Source organism: Argiope bruennichi, chromosome 5 (genome assembly GCF_947563725.1).
Source record: "Argiope bruennichi chromosome 5, qqArgBrue1.1, whole genome shotgun sequence".
Classification (NCBI taxonomy): domain Eukaryota; kingdom Metazoa; phylum Arthropoda; class Arachnida; order Araneae; family Araneidae; genus Argiope; species Argiope bruennichi.
In genome coordinates this window covers 75,762,791-75,784,431 of record NC_079155.1, presented here as the reverse complement: position 1 = coordinate 75,784,431, position 21,641 = coordinate 75,762,791, and the positions used below count along the sequence as shown (strand labels likewise).

The 21,641-nt window shown below is 28.8% G+C and overlaps 1 protein-coding gene across 1 annotated transcript; it reads left to right on the top strand.

The window, feature by feature from the left end:
* Positions 1 to 5,799: 5,799 nt before the first annotated feature.
* On the top strand, positions 5,800 to 20,509 carry LOC129968956 (astacin-like metalloprotease toxin 5). Its single transcript, XM_056083328.1, has 6 exons — positions 5,800 to 5,927; positions 11,883 to 11,950; positions 13,056 to 13,131; positions 14,856 to 14,970; positions 16,966 to 17,141; positions 20,233 to 20,509. Exons 1-6 carry the CDS (start codon positions 5,864 to 5,866, stop codon positions 20,457 to 20,459), a joined length of 726 nt encoding a protein of 241 aa, XP_055939303.1. The 5' UTR covers positions 5,800 to 5,863; the 3' UTR covers positions 20,460 to 20,509.
* Positions 20,510 to 21,641: the final 1,132 nt, after the last annotated feature.

Sequence of the window (21,641 nt, the reverse complement as noted above, 5' to 3'; positions counted from 1 at the left end):
TTATAATGACATTTTATTTTCTTGGACATTGTAACGAACTGGAAGAAAGATAATATCTGTCATAATTATCTGTAATTGTTTATACAATCGGAAATGACCGTATTTCCCAAAAAACAGTCATCACAAAAATGGTAAATATTGGATCAAAACTGATTTTTTTTTTATTGAAAAAAATGAACTCCTTAGATTGCCGCTATTTGAGACAGAAAATTCATCAAATGGTCATAAAATTAGTTGCTCATTGACTTCTTCAGTACATGTCTGACTAACTGACAACTCGGCTCTAATTTTTCATATGTCCTTCGCATCTTTTGTTATAAACATTGTCACTAACTTTCCTCATTAAACATTCATTCCCTTTTAATTCCTTCTCGCTGAATTCAGCTTATCAAATCTTACATATAAATAAACTTTTCAAAGGTTCAGGTAGTTCATAAAATGAATAAAATCACACTTTTACGTTACTAAACGCATGACGCCACTTCTTCGTATTGCAAATCAAATAATTACTTGTCATCAGAATAGAAAGCATTCGCAATGCTTTCAAATTCTTAAGAACAATTAGAATAGAATCCTTCATTCTTCTCTACATAAGATTCAAGACACAAGATTTTCTTTAATTATTTATGGACCTTCGACTTCTCAGACTCTCAACAGCTTTTCTTTCAACATTCGTCGCAAGTTTTTCGCATTTTTCAATCTGCGTTCTATTTAGTTAGCCTTTGTATTTTTATCCTTGATGTTCTTTCTCTTCAGTATCTATTTCACTCTTATCTTTTTTGTTCTTCCGTTTCGGGCTTTGACTTTTCATTTATTTATTTTTCACAAATGAAAATTTATCAAGGGAAGCACATTTCTTTGGGGACATGATTCGAAATTTTATTTTTATTATATGTGCAGGCGTAAGACGAGATGACAAGAGATCAGTAATGCAATGGTAGTAATTCATTTCATTCGATTTAAAATTTTTAAAATGAACAAAACAATGATAAAAATATATGTTACACAGTAAAGTGTAGCAAAATAAAAGACCAAAAGTTAAATTAAGGGAAAATCTAATAAAATAAAACTTTGGACCATAATTTATTAACTTGTGCCACATCATATTAAAAATAAAATTCCGTCGCATGTGATATCAATAATAATCTCAATTAATAATAAAGATTATGTTCGTGCTCTATAGACCTTTTGATTTAAAGCTACTAAACCTTACATACATAATTTGTAAGCTGAAAATATGCACACTAATTTTTACAGATGTTATTAATTATACAGATATTATATTTCATTCGAATTATTATCATTCTTTGTTTATATAGTCATGGACGATTCATTATGGAAGTTACAATAGGGAATCAAATTATATCAAAAGGTATATTCTTCTCTTACATTGATGCTATTCTTGGAGCTTACAAAACTAGCGGTATCATCATAATGAAACATTTAATGGGTTAAGTATCAGGCAAAATTCTACGGAAGGCAAGTTAAATTTCATGGAACTCTTTCCTAGTCTTCATAAATATAGAAGAACAGATAACATCATGATGTGGAAAGTACAGGATTATTCAAAAGGAAAGAGCAGATTTAAAATATTTATTTCGAATGGACAACAATAAATATAGACACAAACGATGCATCACTGAATAGAGGAAAGTTTTATTTTACGAATTTAAATAATCTTGATTAGAGCAAAGCTGTTGTTTCTGTACGAAAAAATGAAAACGCCTCAGGAAAAATTGTATTATGTGCTGAAGTATATGAGCTATGGCAAGAGGGAGAGTGTTTATACCCACTCGTCATTTTAATGTCATCGGAATAAAACATTAGAGCATTTATGTCATTTTTTGAAATGAAATATCATGCTCCGGGCAACATTTATATTTATAAAACCATTCATAAGAACTATGGACAAAAAAATTATATTACGTCCCGGACGGCTGCTATCCTCACTATGCCATTGTATCCAAAGAGTGGAACCATTGTTGCAATGCAGCGTGTATTTCTTTGTAAGTTCAGTTACTGCCTCATCATAAACAAATTTGAAATTGGTAAAATAAATTTGTAGAAGATTGTTGCATACGCAAAAGGAAAACACTAGTAATCCTCGCACATCAATTGACAATGTTCAGCATTTCTAACTGCTTTCAAACGTGGTCTGTTTATGGGAGTAGGGAGTACATCAAGGACAACAAGCATATGCCATCTACATTTGCTACTCTTGAAGATATGCGAGATCGAACTGTTACGGCTGTGAATTCAATAGCCCGGAACCAATCAATTACTTGTGGCAAAAAAATGGGCTTCCAATTCAATATTTGTCGCGTTACAAATAGAGCTCATGTTGAATGCCTTACATTGAACTTCTCCCGATTCAACTTATCGTGTGTTTCTGTCTATTATTGTTCGCTGTAATAAATATTTAGGTAAAAACGTGTAAAAGTTTTTTTTTTTTTTTTTGGTGAAAATATGATTTTTTTTAATTCAATATTCTTCATTTTTGCTCAGTTTTCTTCATAAATCTGTTTGAATTTTGCTTCCAAGCCTATTTTTTTGCGAGTTTACACTGATTTTTGTATTTACATTATGAACATTTTAATGCCATTTTCTCAAATTCTCAATTTTGGTAATATTTAATTACGAAAAACCTCATAAATTAAAATCTAAGGCATTTTTTTTGTTCCAATTTAGTATAATAATTTCTCAATATGATCTGCATTTTCTTAAATACTTTTACATGCTACGAATCAATTTTAATGTTGTCTTCCATTTGTTAATACTCATCTTTTGAAATCTAATCTAATGTTTGTTAAACGAAAAGTGCCACGTTCAGCTTCCGAAAATTAAAATAAAAGCATAATAATTCCCAGCATTCACTCTCCCCCATTTCCACTCTCACACAAATAAAATTGGCAATTATTTTTAACCCTTTGGATGCTTTTGATAGTTGAGACTCGTCGTGTACTTGATCCCCCCCCCTCCTCCTCTTTTTAATTAGAGATGAAGATGGTAATTCGCCATTCAGACTTACAAATACTACTTCTTTTATGTGCTATTCCAATTACATCTATATCAAAAGCTAAAATACTTTTCAAAGAAAATCAATATTAAAAAGATTATATATTGTTTTCTTGTGGAGAAACCCAAAACAACCTTTCAGAAATAACAGTGAAAAACATGTTTCATTAACGAAATCGTTTGAAAATACAAAGTTTACACGATATAAATTTCCTACTTCAGAGGATTGTAGAAAGGATTCGATTGGTTTAAATGAGATAAAATTTGAACAACAAATAATTCAAACGATGAAATTTATTGAATAAAAAATTAGTACCAAAATTCACCAATAGAGGGCTTTATAATACAAATGGAATTGCATGTATAGAAAATGTGAAACATCATTTGCATGAAAGCGCATGCCTATTAGTATTATTCTTCCGATAGAAAGAGGGTAGATGTTGCACGGGTATTAATTACTTCTCTGCACATCATGCCTACATTGCAAGAAAAGATGCTACCAGTTAAGTAGTCCAATCAATACAGGCAGAACTCTGTTGCAGCTGCATAAGAATTCTGTCGAGTAAAGTGGATATGAAAAGATCCAATGTTCCCATGCGCACTACGTAAGATGATGCAGAAATTTGGGATTGGCATTCTTGCACGTAAAAAACGAAAACAAATTCCATCTTCTAGCGCCGAAAATGTGGCTACAGTGGTCACTAAGCCAGCAATCAGTTGCTGCATGGTAATGGGAGTGGTGCAACTGTTTCCCATGTATTGGATATACCGTATTCCCCTGTATGAAAAATTCTTGCGACGGATTTTGCTTCTTTACAAAATCAAGCCTGTGCTCCTAGTACAATGTGAGGACTCAGAGTTTCGTAAAATTTTCGCATTTCAATTCCTTACTGGAATGGCGGTTGAAGACCATGGAACATTCTGTGGAGTGATGAAATTCATTCTTGCCCCAATTGGCAAATTAATATCTATAGTTGTCGAATTTGGACAAACTCTCACGCTATTCAGGAACAATCCTTGCATTCTGACAATGTGGCAATATTTTGTGGTTTTACGGCTACCTTTATTATTGAACAGTATTTTCTGAAGAGATTACTTCAAATGGAATTCAAGTCTGTTCCGTCGCAGGACATATGCTGAGGAATATCATGATATACTGAGTGATTTTGTAAACTCACAACTTCAACAGCACAGATGCAATAAGAACATTCTTTTCATGTGGGTTGACACACCTCTTCACATTCATCAACTGTAAAGCAGTTTCAAAATAACATTTCACAGATGCACGGGTGATCAGCCATCATATTCCAATAGTCGCATCGTTTACCGAATATCCCCTCCTGAGACTTTATATTTGTGGGATTTCACGAAGGACAATATCAGTCATCAAAGACTAGTATCAGTGCCAGATATAAATGACAACAGTCGGTGCCGTTTTCTGAGATTAGAGCATATTGTTGAATATGAAGTTAATATGTTGAGTAATTTTAATGATACTTTTTTATATTATTTAACATTTATAAAGTAATATATTAAAGTTATATATTAAACTTTTTGATGTGTATTACAGCGCCAGCTATTGACGGACTTTTGTACTAAATTTTTTTATTTAATAAATGTCAAATGTTTCAGTTGAATTATTTGTAGTTCAAATTTTATCTCATTTTGAACCAATAGAGAGTTTTCTAGAGCCTTCTGATGTGAGAAACGTATTTTTTGCTAACCTGTATGTGTACATATATATGTATATGATATGAATATTCTGAATAAGAATTGGCTCAGTTTTTTATTCCCCACTCATGGTCACAAACAACTCGAATACAATTTAGCCTTAGGACAAATTAAGTTTACATGAATCTGATGTTACTTGCTGATGCTCAAATACCCCAAAATAACTTAATAATAATAATTTATATTAATTTCAGTCAAAAATTAAATTCTTTTTTATACAATTAATTGCAAAAAAATTATTTCTTTCAATAACACCGATATCTCAAACTGACTACTCCGCCCCGTCGGAAGGTACACGGAAAAACTTAAATGACTGGGTCGCCGCAAAAGCAGAATTGGCGGGAACTATGGCCGAGTTCTAAGGACCATCACCGATCAAGGTACAACTCTTCCCTAAGAAAGTACGTTCAGTCATCGATGAGAGGAGTCAGACCACCTTTTTGTGTACCCATAGGAGTGGCGAGAACCAACTACTATGCCGGAAACTTCTCATCCTCAATGACGAGGTGCCCTCACCGGGGGGGGATTGTATGTAGTTTCATGTTTTTCTGATAGATGATGCATATAATAATCATCCAAAAATTTACATTCCTCCGGAATTTTGATGATTTTCAAAATTTTAGATTTCCTTCAATCAAGTAAGAAAAAAAAACTTGGATAATGTTTGCATGTCTGTCCATTTGCTTGTGATCACAGTAAAAGTAGACGAACAAGATACAGTTCAACCTGAGGACCTCACACCAAAATTTTAAATCTCTATTAAAAATTATATATCTATAAAATCTTTAGACTATTTAGAGAACATTTGCTTATTGAGAAAAAGAAAAAAAAATAATTTACTTTTTTTTTTAAAGTATTTCAATATTATCAGACATTTTTCATTACCACTCTGTATCTTAACAATAAAATAGATACTTGTGGATTTAATTTTTTAATATACTAGTGAAATTCAAGCTCTGAATACGATGTGAAAAGGAGCACATGTCAAATGTGTTCGACAGATGTCGATATTTCGCAGATATTTTTTTTTTCGCAAAGATAAATAAATATGCTGAATCAAAGTATAATTCTATCATTTCCTGGCACGGCATTTTATTCGGAATTTCTTGCGTCAACCATGGCTTGGAAAAATGTGTTTCTTTTAGTACTGGGTTGTTCAACATGCTTCGCAAAAAGCATAGGTATGATTTTGCATTGAATGTCATAATATTCGAACTATAAATTTATGCAACAAAATGATATTTTAATGAAAACTTAATTTATTATGGAGTTGTTAATAATTTTCAGTTTTTTATTCGCAGTAAAATATGACGAAGTTTGTCTCTTATTAGTTCATTTGATGTGTTTGATTCGTGAACATATATCTAGAATTTTTTATGTTTAAATTTATAATTAGGTCAAAGAAACTATCAAACGAAGTTATCCACTAAGCTAACTTGGTTAGAACTCAAAGGCAAATTTGATTCAAAAGTTCCTGAAGTTTAAAAATGTTGATTTTAATTTCATTTTGAATAAAAATAATTTAATTATAATTTTAAATAAAAAATAAAAAATATGATGAGATTTTGCAACAAAACATTTATTGATTTCGAATGTTAAATAAATATATATTGTTTCAAAAATATTCGTGTGAATACGAAATATGAATATTTTTGGAACTTAAAATGTAATCGTTAAAATTTATGGTATACACGATTAAGGATGACCAAAGATGACTTCCCAAATCCTGATTGAAAAAGCGATCATTTGCAAAACTGAAAGGCGTTAATCAGAGAATAGACGACTTTTTTTAGACTACTGAATTATTATTTTAGGTAGGTATTATTTTTGGAACATGCATGGGCAATCAAATTCCTGATTCCAGTTTTGATAGAATGTCAAACATCTCAACCCCAGGTACTCAAATTTGGGTAAATGGCTTTGAAAAAAATTAAATAAATCACAAAAATTATTTATAAAGGCTTTAGTACCTCAATTATCATTTGCATTTTTATATGGATTAAAACAATGATATATGGCTCAAATATGATAAATTATCTGATTAGAAGGTTTAATAAATAAGTTAAGAATATAATTAAGGAAGTAATTGTTTATGTATAGATTTCGACCAAAAAGTTGTCATTGTTTTTTATTTAGCAGCAAGTTTATTAACATTTCTTGAACAGTAAAATTTCAATGAAGAGATTAATCATTCATTCAGGAGACAGATTTAACTACAAAATACAATAATTTAACTGACTACATTTTGCAAACTTATGTCCAGATGTAAAGAATAAATAATTTATTATAAAAATGTATCACAATTAGAGAAAAAAAATTATTTAATTAAAAAATTATTAGTATTGTGTAGTTACCTATGCTTTCCATCAATGTGTATATGTTAACATCTTTGGAAAAAGCAGATGAGTGAAAAAAATTAATTAAATCAGGTTAATTTTTTTCACATAATTATTTCTTTATTTTTATATTCATTAATTTATTTTGCGTCTGCGCAAATTGGAATATTTTGTTAAAAATACATCAAAGATTTTGATTCCATTTTATATTCAAACTACTCCACTCAAGCTGACTATTTAGAAAGAGCTATAAGAAACAGGATTGCCCTCGTATCAATATAGAAAAGTAGACCATAAATATTATCCAAATTTATAAAAAAACAATTGATATACAAGATTATTCCAAACAATTGCACCGATTCCAAATACTACAACGATTGTACAAAAAACGATAGAAATAAACAAAGCAAAAAAAAAAAAAAAAACAGAAGAAGAAAAAGAAGGAAACTTACAGTCTTGTTGCCGCACAGGATAATTGCATAATGTAACTTCTCTTAGTCCCACGGGTCATATCCGTGCAGCTATCCATTTTATTCCAGACACTGTGTAGTCATAATCACTATTAAGCGTTCCATAGCCACATGCACATTCTGCACGTGGCTATTTAAGTCTCTAGAATTTTGCTTTTTGTCAATACCATATGACGTAGATTGTCTTAATTCCTGTTTGCTTGCAATAGTGAAAGAACATACAGAGGAATGGTAGAGATATGGACTATTATGTGAATGATGTTGCTTGAGAAACCAAAATAAATAACAAAGGAAATTATTAAATACGAAAAAAAATGCTTTAAAAGTCTGTCTGTATTGCGTTCAAAGGAATTATATATTAAAGATACAAAACAACGTTCAAGATAATTTCTTTGAAAAACGCTATAAAATAATTATATTTTTAATTTTTTGAATGAAATAGATTGAAAAAATAAGTATAAAACCAAAATATACCACTTAAAAACCAAAAATCCTTTGAAAATGCGAAAAAAAAAAAAAAAAGGTTTTTCTTGGAAGGGGGTTAAAAAACAATATAAAGAAAAACCTTTTTAATTAAAAGTTTATCAAATGATTTGTTTAAAATCTTGGAGATAGCTTAAGAAATATATTATCTAGTTCCTGAACTAAAAATTAAGCTGCGTTTCTATCCAATCTTTAAATATTGGGGTTCGACTGAAAAATAATATGAAATGTTCCATTTTTTCCCTCATTGTTATCTACTACAAAGTAGTCACCTATCTTACCATGAAAAATGTTTAATTTTGTTCAATTTCTCCTAGAGCCATCAAAGAATGAAAAAAATGTTATGTCATTCACTTGGGATTTAGTTTTTCCTAGTTTTCAATTTATTGCCAAGTTGAATTGCCACTCTATGATTATAATTTACCTAAATTCATACAAATATCTTAGCAGCATAGAAGATAGAGTATTCGAAACAAAAATTCTGATTACTCTTCCATCTTAAGCTTAGATTCTATATTCCTCACTCATCGCAGCTATTTATGGAATTGTTTCCCTTGTTTCACTCCTACATACAAATTAAAAAGCTGCAAAATTATCAAATTATCTTAAACAACCGTACATAATATAAAATATTTTTTCAAATTTTTTTTATCTCAATTCATTTTATTTAAGTTTATTTCTAAAACCACATGATATACTTTAAGAGTAGGTTAGAGATACAAAAATAAGTCATTTGTGTAATATATCAAGGCATTGGAAAAATGTGTGAAATATAGAACGAAATTCGAATACGAAAGTTTAAAGTAACCAAACAACATGCTGGCAAATATATCTACATGCAAAGCATGTATCACAATGAATGGCAAGTTCTTTGAACACTTCAATTAAGTAGTCTAAAGTTCAGTTATTAATCAATGGAGTATTTGTCATCTCTCATATTGCATACGCTTATTATGCGATATCCTTGTAAATGGGTAGTTGTGTTATTCTGAATTTATATTCATTAATTTTCGCTGTAAATTTTATGTGATATCTTTTACTTAATTCACTGAAAATTGTCCTTTTTCTTTATTTCTCTGCGATTTTTAGTTTGTGATATAAGAAAATATGATCTGTTTCTGTGTGATTGACTTAATTTTAAAATTTATCACGTGATTTTAGAAACATTTTAAATATAGTATTAGGAATTTGTAACATTCCTTCTCTGCACGATGAGTCCCATGGAAAGAAAGGTAGTTTTAAAGATATAATAATGGCTCCTAAATGGATGCCGAATCAATGATCCTCCGGCTTCGGCTACAGTTTTGGTAACCATTTGGCTATTAAGCAGTGAATTTAGTGAACTGGAAACAAAAGTGAAGGATACCGATTATTCGAGAATCTTCACGAGAGATTCAATAGGAGTCAAATTCCGTCGCTTGCTCTAAAACATACTTGTCTTGTCGCAGAGGCAATAAGACCCGAAGGAAAAGTCAGTAGCAGTCGAGTCAAGAAAGGTTAGTGGAATTAAGTCGGCAACGAGATCCCACCGAGAGCTCTGTATTATTGCTGTTGTTCAATAGCAATTTGATGCCTGTATGCTGCTGTGTTTTGCTACTGCGTATTCGTGTATTTCGTGTAGAATAAATCCTCGATATATCATTATTTGATATTGAGCCTATTGAACTTTTCACCATAGAACCTGCGGGTATATCCCCCTAATAATAGTAAAGCTTCAATTCAACGGACCAAAATCTCATTATCATAATCATCTTCACCTTTTTTTATATAAACAGTTGTAAGAGCCTTTGTTGTTGTTAATGTGATATGAACATTATATATTTTATATTTACGCTATATATCACAATTTCAAATGTAATAAAATGCTTTAAATATTATTCCTAACGCATTTCAAGATTTATCGAGCATAGTTTCATCCGTATTAGGTCATTAAATAGAAAATTTATAAAATATGGATCTTTATCACTTCAAAATCTACGATATGTGTTTGGCATACGTAATTAAATTGTAAAATGCAGTCAATATTAATAGCTTGCATTTCGTGGTTAAATTCTGCCTCAAGACTTTTTCAGAAATACTGAATTAGGACACACCTTACATAGTTTTTGAAAAATTACTAAATAGAAAAGTGTATCGAAAAAATAATTCATCAAGAAACAATATAATATGAATATACATATAATTTTTTTTTCATTTCTGTCTTTTCTCCCTAAGAAAGCCGATGCAAATACCCTCTCCCCTTTTTGTTGATGTGTTTAGCTCATAGTTACATTAAAATATTTGGAAGGCGAATTTATTTACTTTTTGCTATTTGATTAAAAAAATTCTAAATTCGTAAAATCTTCAGTTTTATTCTATGCAGGGCAAATTTTCTTTCAGTTTTTATTAAAATATTCTATGTTAATTCTGAAATTTCCTCTTCTAATTCCATGAAATTTTATCACCCTCTTACAATTCAATTATACTCGTGGCGCTTTCATTTCCTAAATATTCATTTGATGTCGCTCAATAATGTTAAGAGATGAATATTTTTGCATACACTATACCAATAATTGAAACAATAATCTTTAAGAATTCTTCATATTCTCTAAGCACCTATTCTTCAATTTCTTATATGATTCTTCTGATTTATTTTTTTTTGAGATACGAAAAAATGCAATTAATTTCCCCATATGATTTACAAATATGATATCTTATAAAGAAATTTTTTAATTGGCTTTTACTTATATTTTAATTAATTAAATTTTATATTATATTTTGTTAAAATTCCAAAAGTTTATAACGTTTAAAAATTGGAATTTTTTTTAAATATTCCACGGCTTTCTTCGATTATGAACAATGAGAGGTATTTACCTGCAGAATGAGAAATTACCTGTTGAGGTATCGTTTCATGAAATGAAATCATGTAGAATCAAAATTAAGTTTGCTTTAATTTCTTACGTTGTTTTCAGCCTTTTCCTAGTTCAAGAATCAGGGCAAGTTTTATTCCAAGTAAGAATTGATTCAAAAAATTACACGAAAGTGTATTCCATTAAAGATTTTCCCAGAAAAGTTTGCCTTTTTGCCTCGTTACCTTTATATGGATAGAATGTATATTTCTACTCTGCATTTAGTATGGTTATGGTGGCTCTTTAAAGTGATTTCAAATGATATAATAAAAATATAGAAAATTCTTTGTTAAAGACGTTGGAAAATAGAACAAATAAATATAAAATTAGATATCCGAAATCTCCAACTAACTGCAAACCAAAAAATTTACATATGCAAATATATAGTCTCTAGATCAAATTTATAAATATATAATTGAATTTAATTAATATCATTTGCAATCATTAGAAATGAGTAATCAAAATATTAAATAAAAGTGAAGTAACCAGATTTAATCTGAATCGAATTAATTGTAATCGGAGTTTTTAGTAGATTTGGAAATAGCTATAAAAATAATCTAACAAAACCAATGCAGAAATCTATGAATTAAAATAGCATTAATAGAATAAATTGATGAAGACATCTTATGTTTTTATATTATTTTATGAGCTTTTTATAAAATATTTCTCATATTTTGAATTGATTAAAATGCATTAAAATTTATTGTTTATTTAAATACGTTGTAATTGAAATGGGGAAAAATTCTTAAATTATTATTCATTAATTATTCAAAAATATGGATATTATAATTAAAAATTGAGCAGATTGTTTTATTTTAAAAGATAATGGTTTATAAATTCGTATGTATAAATATTTATGTTTGATAATATTTAGATGTCTATGAATTTCGACTCCAGGGATCAAAATTCAAATTTAACTTCTTGCATGTTGCTTATGAGTTGCTTTTTGCTTTTTTCAGAAAATGGCGATGAAGCCATGCACAACCCTGATCTATTTGAAGGTGACATTTTGGGAATATCTCCAGGTGTAAGTCATTTCACAATACTCTTTCAAAAAATTATTTAAGCTTTATGATTTCTAAGTACTATAATATTGTTTTTTATATCGTCAATTCTATTGTATGATCACTCTTTCAAGTCTTTGATACTAATGTATATCAATCTCTACACAACTTACCTTAGTTTTCTTTCTTTCTTCGTGAACAAAGCATTAGGCACAATGACTTTAAAATTTTCTCTTTTAAAAAATTTTCTGCCTGATACTTTTTTAATTGTTAAATATAAGAAACTTCCTTCCTTCAAAAATTCAATATCTTTTCATTTCGTTGGTGTATTGAGATTTAAATTTTATAGTAGACTTTTTTAGTACTTTTTATTATATTTTCCATTTTTTGTTGTTGTAATAACTAGAATTTTTAGCAATCAAAAATGAAATTAGCTCAATAGATAAATTAAATTGATTGATATTAGAAAATTAATACCATGACTTTGATGAATGAATCAACTGGTATAGCATCAAAGATCTAGTTTCGTCTAGTTTGTATCATGGAAATCATACAAGTTCAAAGATGCCTTATATTTTATTCAGACTTTATTGAAATGCCAATCTTAGTTTTCTCAGTTTAAAGATTACATTTCTTTCAACAAAAAAAAAAAGGAGTGGGGGCATTGTTTTAATATTTTTATTGGATTACTATTCATTTTGAAGCATATTTCCGACATAAGAAATGCTATAAAATTTTACAAAATGAAGACAAAATATCACAGCTTTAATTTTGGGAATAAAGTTTTCTATGTATCAACAGATGATGGTAGTTGAAGTTAGTAATACGTGAAAAAAAGGTGTACCATTACTCTCTGCGAAACATAGAATATGTGTCTGATGCATTTAAAAAAGTAATAGATATATATTGATTAGAATTTTGTTTAAGAATTGAAAATTGATATTCTTTGTTATGAAATTATATCGATAATGAAAATTATTTCATACCAAGGTTCTCTTTCAGTTTTAAAATGCATACAAATATGTATTAAGCCATTCATCATAATACAAGAACTTGTAATTTTCTAATAAATACCACTTACTTTGACTATATATGCAATAAAGAAAAGACTTTTTTTAAAAAAATTAGGACAGAAATGCTGTAGTAGAGAAACACCGATTATGGCCTAATGGACGCATTCCTTATACCATAGATCCACAATTAAGTAAGTTTCTTTGCTTTTCTGGAAGATACTACTATTTTAATGAATTTTAAGTATTGACTTTTATGTTAAGGAAATTATAAATAATTATTTATGTGAATTGTAATAGGTTCATATTAGTATTTTTACAATTTGGATTGAGTTCATAAAAATGTATATGTGTTCCTCATCACCTCCTAAGTTACTGGGTCTATTTCAACTAAATTCGAGACACTTATGACTTACTAATTGAAGAAAAATACTTTGGATAGATTTCCTTTGCCCTAATATTTTGTAAGAATAGTGAGAGTACTAAAATATCTTTAAAATGATAGAAATTTTGGAACATTCGAAAGTGAAAGGAAATAATTTTGAATAATACAACGTTTTGGAAATTTTTAGGACTTCCTAAACATTTCCAGAAGAAATATTTTCGAACATTATTTCATCTTTGCATTACACAACATTAACATTTCCGAACAATAGGTTTGAACATATTTTATTTTCGGACGATAGTTTGAATATTATTTTATTTCAGTTAGTATAAATTTTTAACAACCATAGACCATTCCGCAATACCAATATATTCTTTATCGCTTAGGGGTATTTTAGTATATCTTAGAAAATTCTAGAACATTTAGGATATTTGCGAAAACTATTACGCTTTGGAAATTCGATGAACTCTATAAAAGTTTCTGCAATATTTTGAAACATTATAAATTATTGAAGAAGATTTTAATTAGAACTTCTTTGGGAATTACTTACACATTTGTAGAGCCTTTTAGAATATTTCTACAATAATAACGAGAAAGAACTTGATTCTTGAACAATATAAAAATAAGCATGAGATATCAGTTGTTTCGATTTGAATTTTACATAATATCGAAGACAGAGTATAAAAATCAGTTTTTTGATAACAAATAGAATCAGGTCATTTTGTTTATATATATATATATATATATATATATATATATATATATATATATAAGAAATGAATAGGTAAATGAAGTTCAAATTCAATGGGTTGGTAAATTAGTTGATATGAAAGCAAGTCAATATATTTGGTTCTCCATCAAACTACGATTTCTTAAAATTGCCGAAATATTTCGCATAAGAGACAGCAGCATTAAATTATATCTGAACAACACTATGATGTTTCATAATTTTGAGATTGTTTCTAATAGAAAACAAATCAAAACAAATTTTCAAAAATAAAATTCTATGTTATTTAATTTTCATGTACGAGTATTAAAAATTTAGTTTTAAGAAAATTGTTTGAAGTTTCTGAATTCTATGTATTTATGTTTACATTCACTCTTATCTTCTCGTTTGATTCTTTTTTTGCACACAGAAGGAGGGACATTTAACAATACCCTTCAGCAGGTAGATTGTTTACTGGTGTAATATTAGAAATAATAATAGTTATGCCATTGGGATTGATAGTTTATCAAATTTAATTATTTATTATATATTATTATTATATTATATTATTATTATATATTATTATTATATTATATTATTATTATATATTATTATTATATATTATTATTATAATTATATATTATAATAGTTTATCAAATTTATCAAACTTAGTTATCAAATTTAATAAAATATTTTACTTTAAATCGAAAACAATTGCAAACTATATTATTGGCTCTTTTCAGCCTTGATATTTTTCTTCATAAATCTGATTCTAATTCAAATACAAAAGACTTGAAAAAGAGTGATAAATTGTATTTAATTTTCAGAACAGCAAGAACCTAAGATTAAAGAAGCCATGCAACACTTCGAAGACAAAACGTGCATTAAATTTATTCCCAAAACGACGGAGAATCAGTACATCAGAATATTTCCCGGAAGAGGGTGAGTTATTTTCGAATTTTCTTATATATAATTGTTGATTTCATCTATGATTTTACCTAGTTTAAAATCGCTATATTTGAATAAAAAATTATGTTGTTCAGATAATTTTTTATATACTAAACACTTTCAAATTCAAGAATTGAATTATATGAACTCAAAATGAAATTTGATATATTTTTGGAACTGATTCTTTATTGCGTTGATCAAAAAATGGCGTTACTTGTTGTTAAAAGCCAGGCGTTAAATTATCTGAATTTCATTGCAAGCCACAAATGTACTATGTAATTTGACAGTTGTCAATGCACGCATGCTATAACAAGTCTAAGAGTTTGATTATGTAATATATATATATATATATATATATATATATATATATATATATATATATATATATATATATATATATATATATATATATATATATATATATATATATATATATAAAATAGATCTTATATGGAGAATCAAAGCAAGCGTTTCAGTCATATTTTATTCTTTTTCTGATAAGGGAAATAACATTACGCATCTCCACAAAGTATGATGATGTATATAATAAAGACTTTCTAAAATTACCGAATACCAAAATCAATTAAATAAATTTCTATCAAAAAATTTGTAATGAAATGAATTGTGAATTAAGGGAAGATATATAAAGGTTTTTAGCTATTTCAGTAAATATTTAATAGAAGGAAAGATAGCATAAAATAATGAAGTTTGATTTGATTAGATTAACATTCCGTTTTGGAACAGCACGATGATTATTTCGGATAAATCTTATAATTTTGACGAGGACAATACTCAGACTTTCAGTGTCTATATCTTAACTTGAATACCGATAAAATTAAAGTTTTTTTTTCTCATAAAGGACTTTATTTTTCTGAAATTTTAAGATGACTCATTTCTGAAATCCATAATTACAATTTATGAAAAGTGAATAATCTTTAATAAAAGGATCTCCTAACTTCTCTTTCTTAAAGAGAGATTAGGTAATTTAAGAATCATTACATAGTCCAGGCATATTAAGAAACTTTAAATTAATTAGATAATATATTGATTAGGTTCACTGAAATCAACATCACAATACATAAAATTGATCTCATTAGTTTTTTTTATCAAATCGCACAATTAATTTAGATTTTTCTGAGGAAGATTTTTTAATAGAACCGAAAACACCACATAAACATAGGATTTTAATCTTTAAAAACAAACTGAAATTTATCAGGATATATTTCAAGAACATGATGCCTTTCACCGATAGAAAAATGTCTTCCTCTAGTTTTCACTTTTATTAAAATGGGCCTGCTTCGTAATTCTGATGGTCTGAAATTCCAATAAGGTTAAAGTAATATGTCCCACTGCACAATTTAGCTATACCAAATACTATATTTAAATAAATACTACATGTCTTCAATTCATAATTTTAATCATTATATAAAAGTATAACGTCAATTATGATTTTTTTTTTTTTTTTTTGCAATTATTCATAAATTTCTGCAAATTTTTGGTAAATTTTTATTGCAGTTTACCGAAGGGAATAAATTGGTCAGTGAGTCCTTGCTAATGAGTATTGCACCTACAAGTTTCTTAATTCATTATTTCAGTCAACTAAAAACATTTAACTGTCTTCTTTTCAAGATGGGTGAGAGAATGTCAATACGAGAAATGTAGGGAAAATTAACTCCACGCTGGAATCTATAAATGTCAGGCTTATGTCCCTACATCTACTAAAACATAATAAAGAGAACCAACCTCATTAATTTAAAATTCCATATAATCCATGATGCAAAGGAAAGCAACATTATGTGAATTATATCTTTTAATAAGTTCTTCTGAATTATCTCTGATTTAGATAAAAACAACAACATTTTTCTTCTTCTTTTTAGCCCCTCTTTTTCTTTAAATTAGCGAAGAGAAAGTTTAAAAATTGCAAGTATACATAACAGAATTTTGAGTTTTACATGTACTCCACTAACGATTGCATTTCTGTACTTTTAGATGCTATTCTCACGTAGGCAAAACTTTGGGTGACCAGCCACTGTCTCTTGGACCCGGTTGCTTCAAGTTCGGAAGCATCGTCCACGAACTCGGACATGCCGTAGGATTCTACCACGAACATTCTCGATCAGACAGAGATGACTACTTGAATATCCACTACGAGAACATACAGAAGGGTATAAGATTACAGTATTTTCCCCTCGTCTTTTACACTGCCCATTACTATCGATTAGGAGTTTAATATTTATCTCGTGAGTCAAATTTTTTGGCATTTCGATATACATGGCTCGTTGAAATGCCAATAACCGTCATCACCCATTTCGTACAAAAGTTGTTGAAAATTTTGTTATAAATTTGTAATGTTGTTTCCCCGCGCAGATAGTTCCATCACAAGGAAAACACTTTGACAGTTAATTCTGTCGATTGCTGTAAGGATACCGAATCAATGACACCCGCCCTTCGCAACAAATTTTGCGACCGTTTGACGACGAATTTGGCGACAAAATGGATGACTCAGAATCTTTAGGAATTTTGGCGATAGGTCCATTAGGACGCGATTTAAGTTGATCTTTCGAGAACCTTTTCTGCCATGTCTCGGGAAATATAAAAAACGTGAGACCTAGCTGGAGTCAATCATTTCAGTTCAGTTCAAGTTACTATTTGAAAGAATTATCCCCCTCTCTCTCTCTCTCTAAGAGCTTCGAACTGCTTATGTTCTGCTGTCTATTGCTTGTGTACGCCTTGGCTTTGTTTCTTCGTCTTGCCGTTTGGTACGTATTCGTGCCTGTGTGTTAATAAACGTTGTTATTTGTCGCTGAGGCCTGTTGACTGTGTCACCATACACCCACTATAGCGAACCCTTTGACGGACTTAGTAGAGGAAGCTATGTAACAATATCGTTTGGTAGCTATATAAGATTTTGTGCTCTCAGAAGAATTAAAATTGAGGCTCAACTTCAAGAAGATGATAATGCTGGAAGGTCAAAGTCAAGAGAGCGACAATTGTCCAATGAGGGATAGTCGTATTCATCCTCTTAATAAACGCTTCGTTTTGTGAATAATTAAAATAAGCGTAATCTTTTACAAAGATCACCAACTGGAGGAGGAGACACAGCGATGTAACGAAAAATTGCCTGGTACTTAGAAGCGGAAACGACTGTGGTAATTAATTTTAAAGAGAAGTTAAACTCCTTCATACCTAAAGATTTCTTTTTCTTCTAGTTGAGTAAGGCAAAATTCAATACCGAACGATAAACGGATAAAATAACCGATTTTGGATGGCGCGGATTTCTGATAAGTAAAATTTTGGTTCGCCAATATGTCTATTTGAGGCATCTGCTTTTCTAAATTAATCTGATACCTGATTTGCAATGATATTATTGATTGCCCTAAGAAAAACATATGAAAAATCATGCTGAGAATTAGATTTATTTGATTACATTCATTCATTTATTCACGATTATTTTAAAGGTTTTAAAAAGAAATTCCAGTAAATAACGAAATTAACAAAATTATTTGGTTCTTTTCCAAATATGCATCTGATAATGACTTTCGTATATTCGGCAGTTCTATATCTCAGTAGCATATTCACATTATTTATAACGGCATTATATATACAGAAGTGATGAATTATTTATCAATGAGCAATCTTAATTTATTACATGATTTAAAACTGTTAAATTATTTTAAATAAAAATGGCGCTGTTTAAAAATTAATACATTTTTTTTTTATATGTTACGTTTTACCGTTAGAGAAAAATCTTAAAGGCTTGAAACAGACACTAGAATTTTTTATGATTTCGATTGAATAAATTAATACAAACATTGTTAAACTTTGCCCATTAAAAATACAATTGTATTTAAATATTAAAGTGATAATTTTTTTGCTGCTTTTGAATAGTAACATAGTATAAAAATTATTAATTATGGAAAAAAAAGAATTATTAAACAATTTGTCGCATGTTTGAATTATAAATTGAGCATTGTTAAAATGCAAAAATGCATGAGAAATGTTAAAGAAGCAATGTATAAGCATCTGCATATTATAAAAAGATATAAATATTTTTTTTTTCAAAATAACTGTCACAAATGGTGGTTAACAAAGAAGATACATGAAATTCGATGCGTCACCATACCAACATAAATAAAATAAAAAAATATATATGTAAACACTAAGTTTTACCCATACAATAAATACTTTTTGTCGTTATGATACAATTAATAAAATGAAATGATTTTTTTTTTTGGTTTTTTTTTGTTAAAATAATTTCCAAGAAATCAACTTTCAAGAAAGGTTATAAAAAACAGTAATAATCTGTGATACATGAGTAGTTAAGACATTTAGGATTCTGTAAGAATTGTTAAAATCTAAATAACTGTCACACTTCAATTTATGGTTCATTTTCGAAACTTTTCTTTAAAAGTGGTTCATTAAATTGCGTATCATTTAAAATTAATATATTCAGCTATTTAATTTGGTTTTATTTTTCAATTATTGTTTTGCTTTCTTGAATTTTTCTCATATTTTTGAAGTTGCTACATACTGAATTTGAGCTTCATTTTCTGTCATTTTATCCTAATGCGGTTATTCTAAAGTTGTAGGTCATACTCCCGAAGGAAGACTCAGAATAATAAAGGAGAGGATTTTAAAATAATAAGCGAGAATATGCAACTAAAAGTTTAAAAAATGAATAAATAATCATTGCAGCTAAAATAAGAAAAGATACGTTTCGTTAAATTATGAAAAAAATGCCTATCTTAATAATACTTAAAGGTTTGATAAATTATTTCTTACCTAGAACAATAAATCGAAAGTTTGTTTTTGAACCTTCCGTCACAGTTGTGAAGAATAATTCTCATAAATAGATTTGTCATATAATTCTAAATAGATTTATTTTCACAATAATCGCAAAATGACGATAATTTCTCACTTTGAAATACTTCTAATTTTGTACGCAGATACTCCCAATAGAGATTCGTGCATTTCTAAGCTCACAATTTAGAATTTAATGTAGAAAAATTTTATTTAACTTTGTGTGTTATTTTAAGTGCTTTTTGGTACATATTTGGTGCATGATTTTGGCACATATAGTGTAAAAAAGGCTCTAGTGTAAAAAAATATTTAAAAAATTCAAACAAACAGTTTTAATGAAATTTTTTGTCATCATCTAACGTAATTTGCAGAATGTTGAAATTTTTTAAAAAAATTGTCAATAGAAAATATGCAAATCAATCACTATTTACCAACCAGAATTTCGCTTTATTGTAGGTATGGAGGATCAATTTGTGAAGCTCCGCCCGAAACAGAACCAGCTGCTGACTCCATTTGACTATGACTCCATCATGTTGTACGGAGAGACCGTGTTCAGCAAAAGTCACTATGACGGACTCAAGACAATGACCGCCAAAGATGGTCGCAAGCTGGTGGAAGTCAATGAAAAGCCGGGACTCAGCAAGGACGACATAACCCGCATATCTAAACTGTACAATTGTTGACACAAATGTGAAGAAGTTGTAAATAAAAATACTTAATTTACGAGAAGAAATATCTCTTTCTCTTTGATATAATAATGATATATACATGTTCATTTTTTAAAAATGTTATATTTATTTAGAATGCTATAAGCATTTGCATAATCATATTGCGTCGTGCGACATGCATGAAGAAATCAGGAAGAGTTGTCTCCCGAAAACTTTCTTGTATTTTCCCCCAATAAAGTTCTTAATTTCTCCAACCAACCCCATTCTTCCCCTGTTATAGTGACAAATTGTGAACCTCCAGTATTCTTTCATGGTATAGGAATTCCATCTTCTAATTTTGACACAAATTACGTTGGTCATAGTAAAAATTTGTCTTCCACAGTTTTCAACCATGGAAGAAAGTCAAGTGAATATCTGTTGAAATCGGAAATTTCTGTTGAAAAAATGAAAACAGTTTGAACATCATTGCATCAACGAAAATATCGTTAAAACTCATGCTAAAAAAAATCAAGGAAAAAAATTTATCGATAACTTAATATGATATCATTAAAAAGATAATTTCTTGATCAACAACAAAATCAATTATTTTTAAGAATTAATAATTTGAAAAGTTATTCCACAAAAATGCCAAAATTTCATTCAATTTTCAATTAATTAATATTTCAATAAAAAAATGCTCAGATGTTATTCCCATTTTCCAATTTTGGCAAACTTTTGCTGTAGGACATATGCTATCGAAATACATTATCATTCAGTAGATAAATAAGTAAATAAAAGTATCATTATAGGTAATAAAGTCTTCAGAGTTTCCAATGTGAAAAAAAAAAAAATTATGCTCATGTACTGCAAAATGAATTATTTTGATTCATTTAATTTGGGTATCCATTGTATATTCCAAGCTTATAAAAATTCATTACAAACGTATGATGGTCAAAATCCCTACAATGTACAACAACGTTTATTGAGGTTATGTTAGTAGCAATCCTGTGACTATAAGATCACATGAAATAATTAAATAAACAAAATTGTTCCCCCAGTTAAGGTAGACATTGCTATTAATATATCTTGCATATTTAATAATATTCTTACATTTACATAGAATGATGGCAATGTTTTACCATCGAAGCCAAAGAATCACAGGTTTGAGACCCGATTCCACTAAAGATTTTGCATCTATCAGGGTTTGGTGTACATCAA

Excerpts from the sequence above, each read along its gene's own strand:
- LOC129968956 (XM_056083328.1), top strand. The coding sequence starts at position 5,864 with ATGGCTTGGAAAAATGTGTTTCTTTTAGTACTGGGTTGTTCAACATGC. Across the intron at positions 11,951-13,055 it reads TTTTGGGAATATCTCCAGGT|GACAGAAATGCTGTAGTAGA; the intron begins GTAAGTCATTTC and ends TAAAAAAATTAG. Across the intron at positions 14,971-16,965 it reads AGAATATTTCCCGGAAGAGG|ATGCTATTCTCACGTAGGCA; the intron begins GTGAGTTATTTT and ends CTGTACTTTTAG.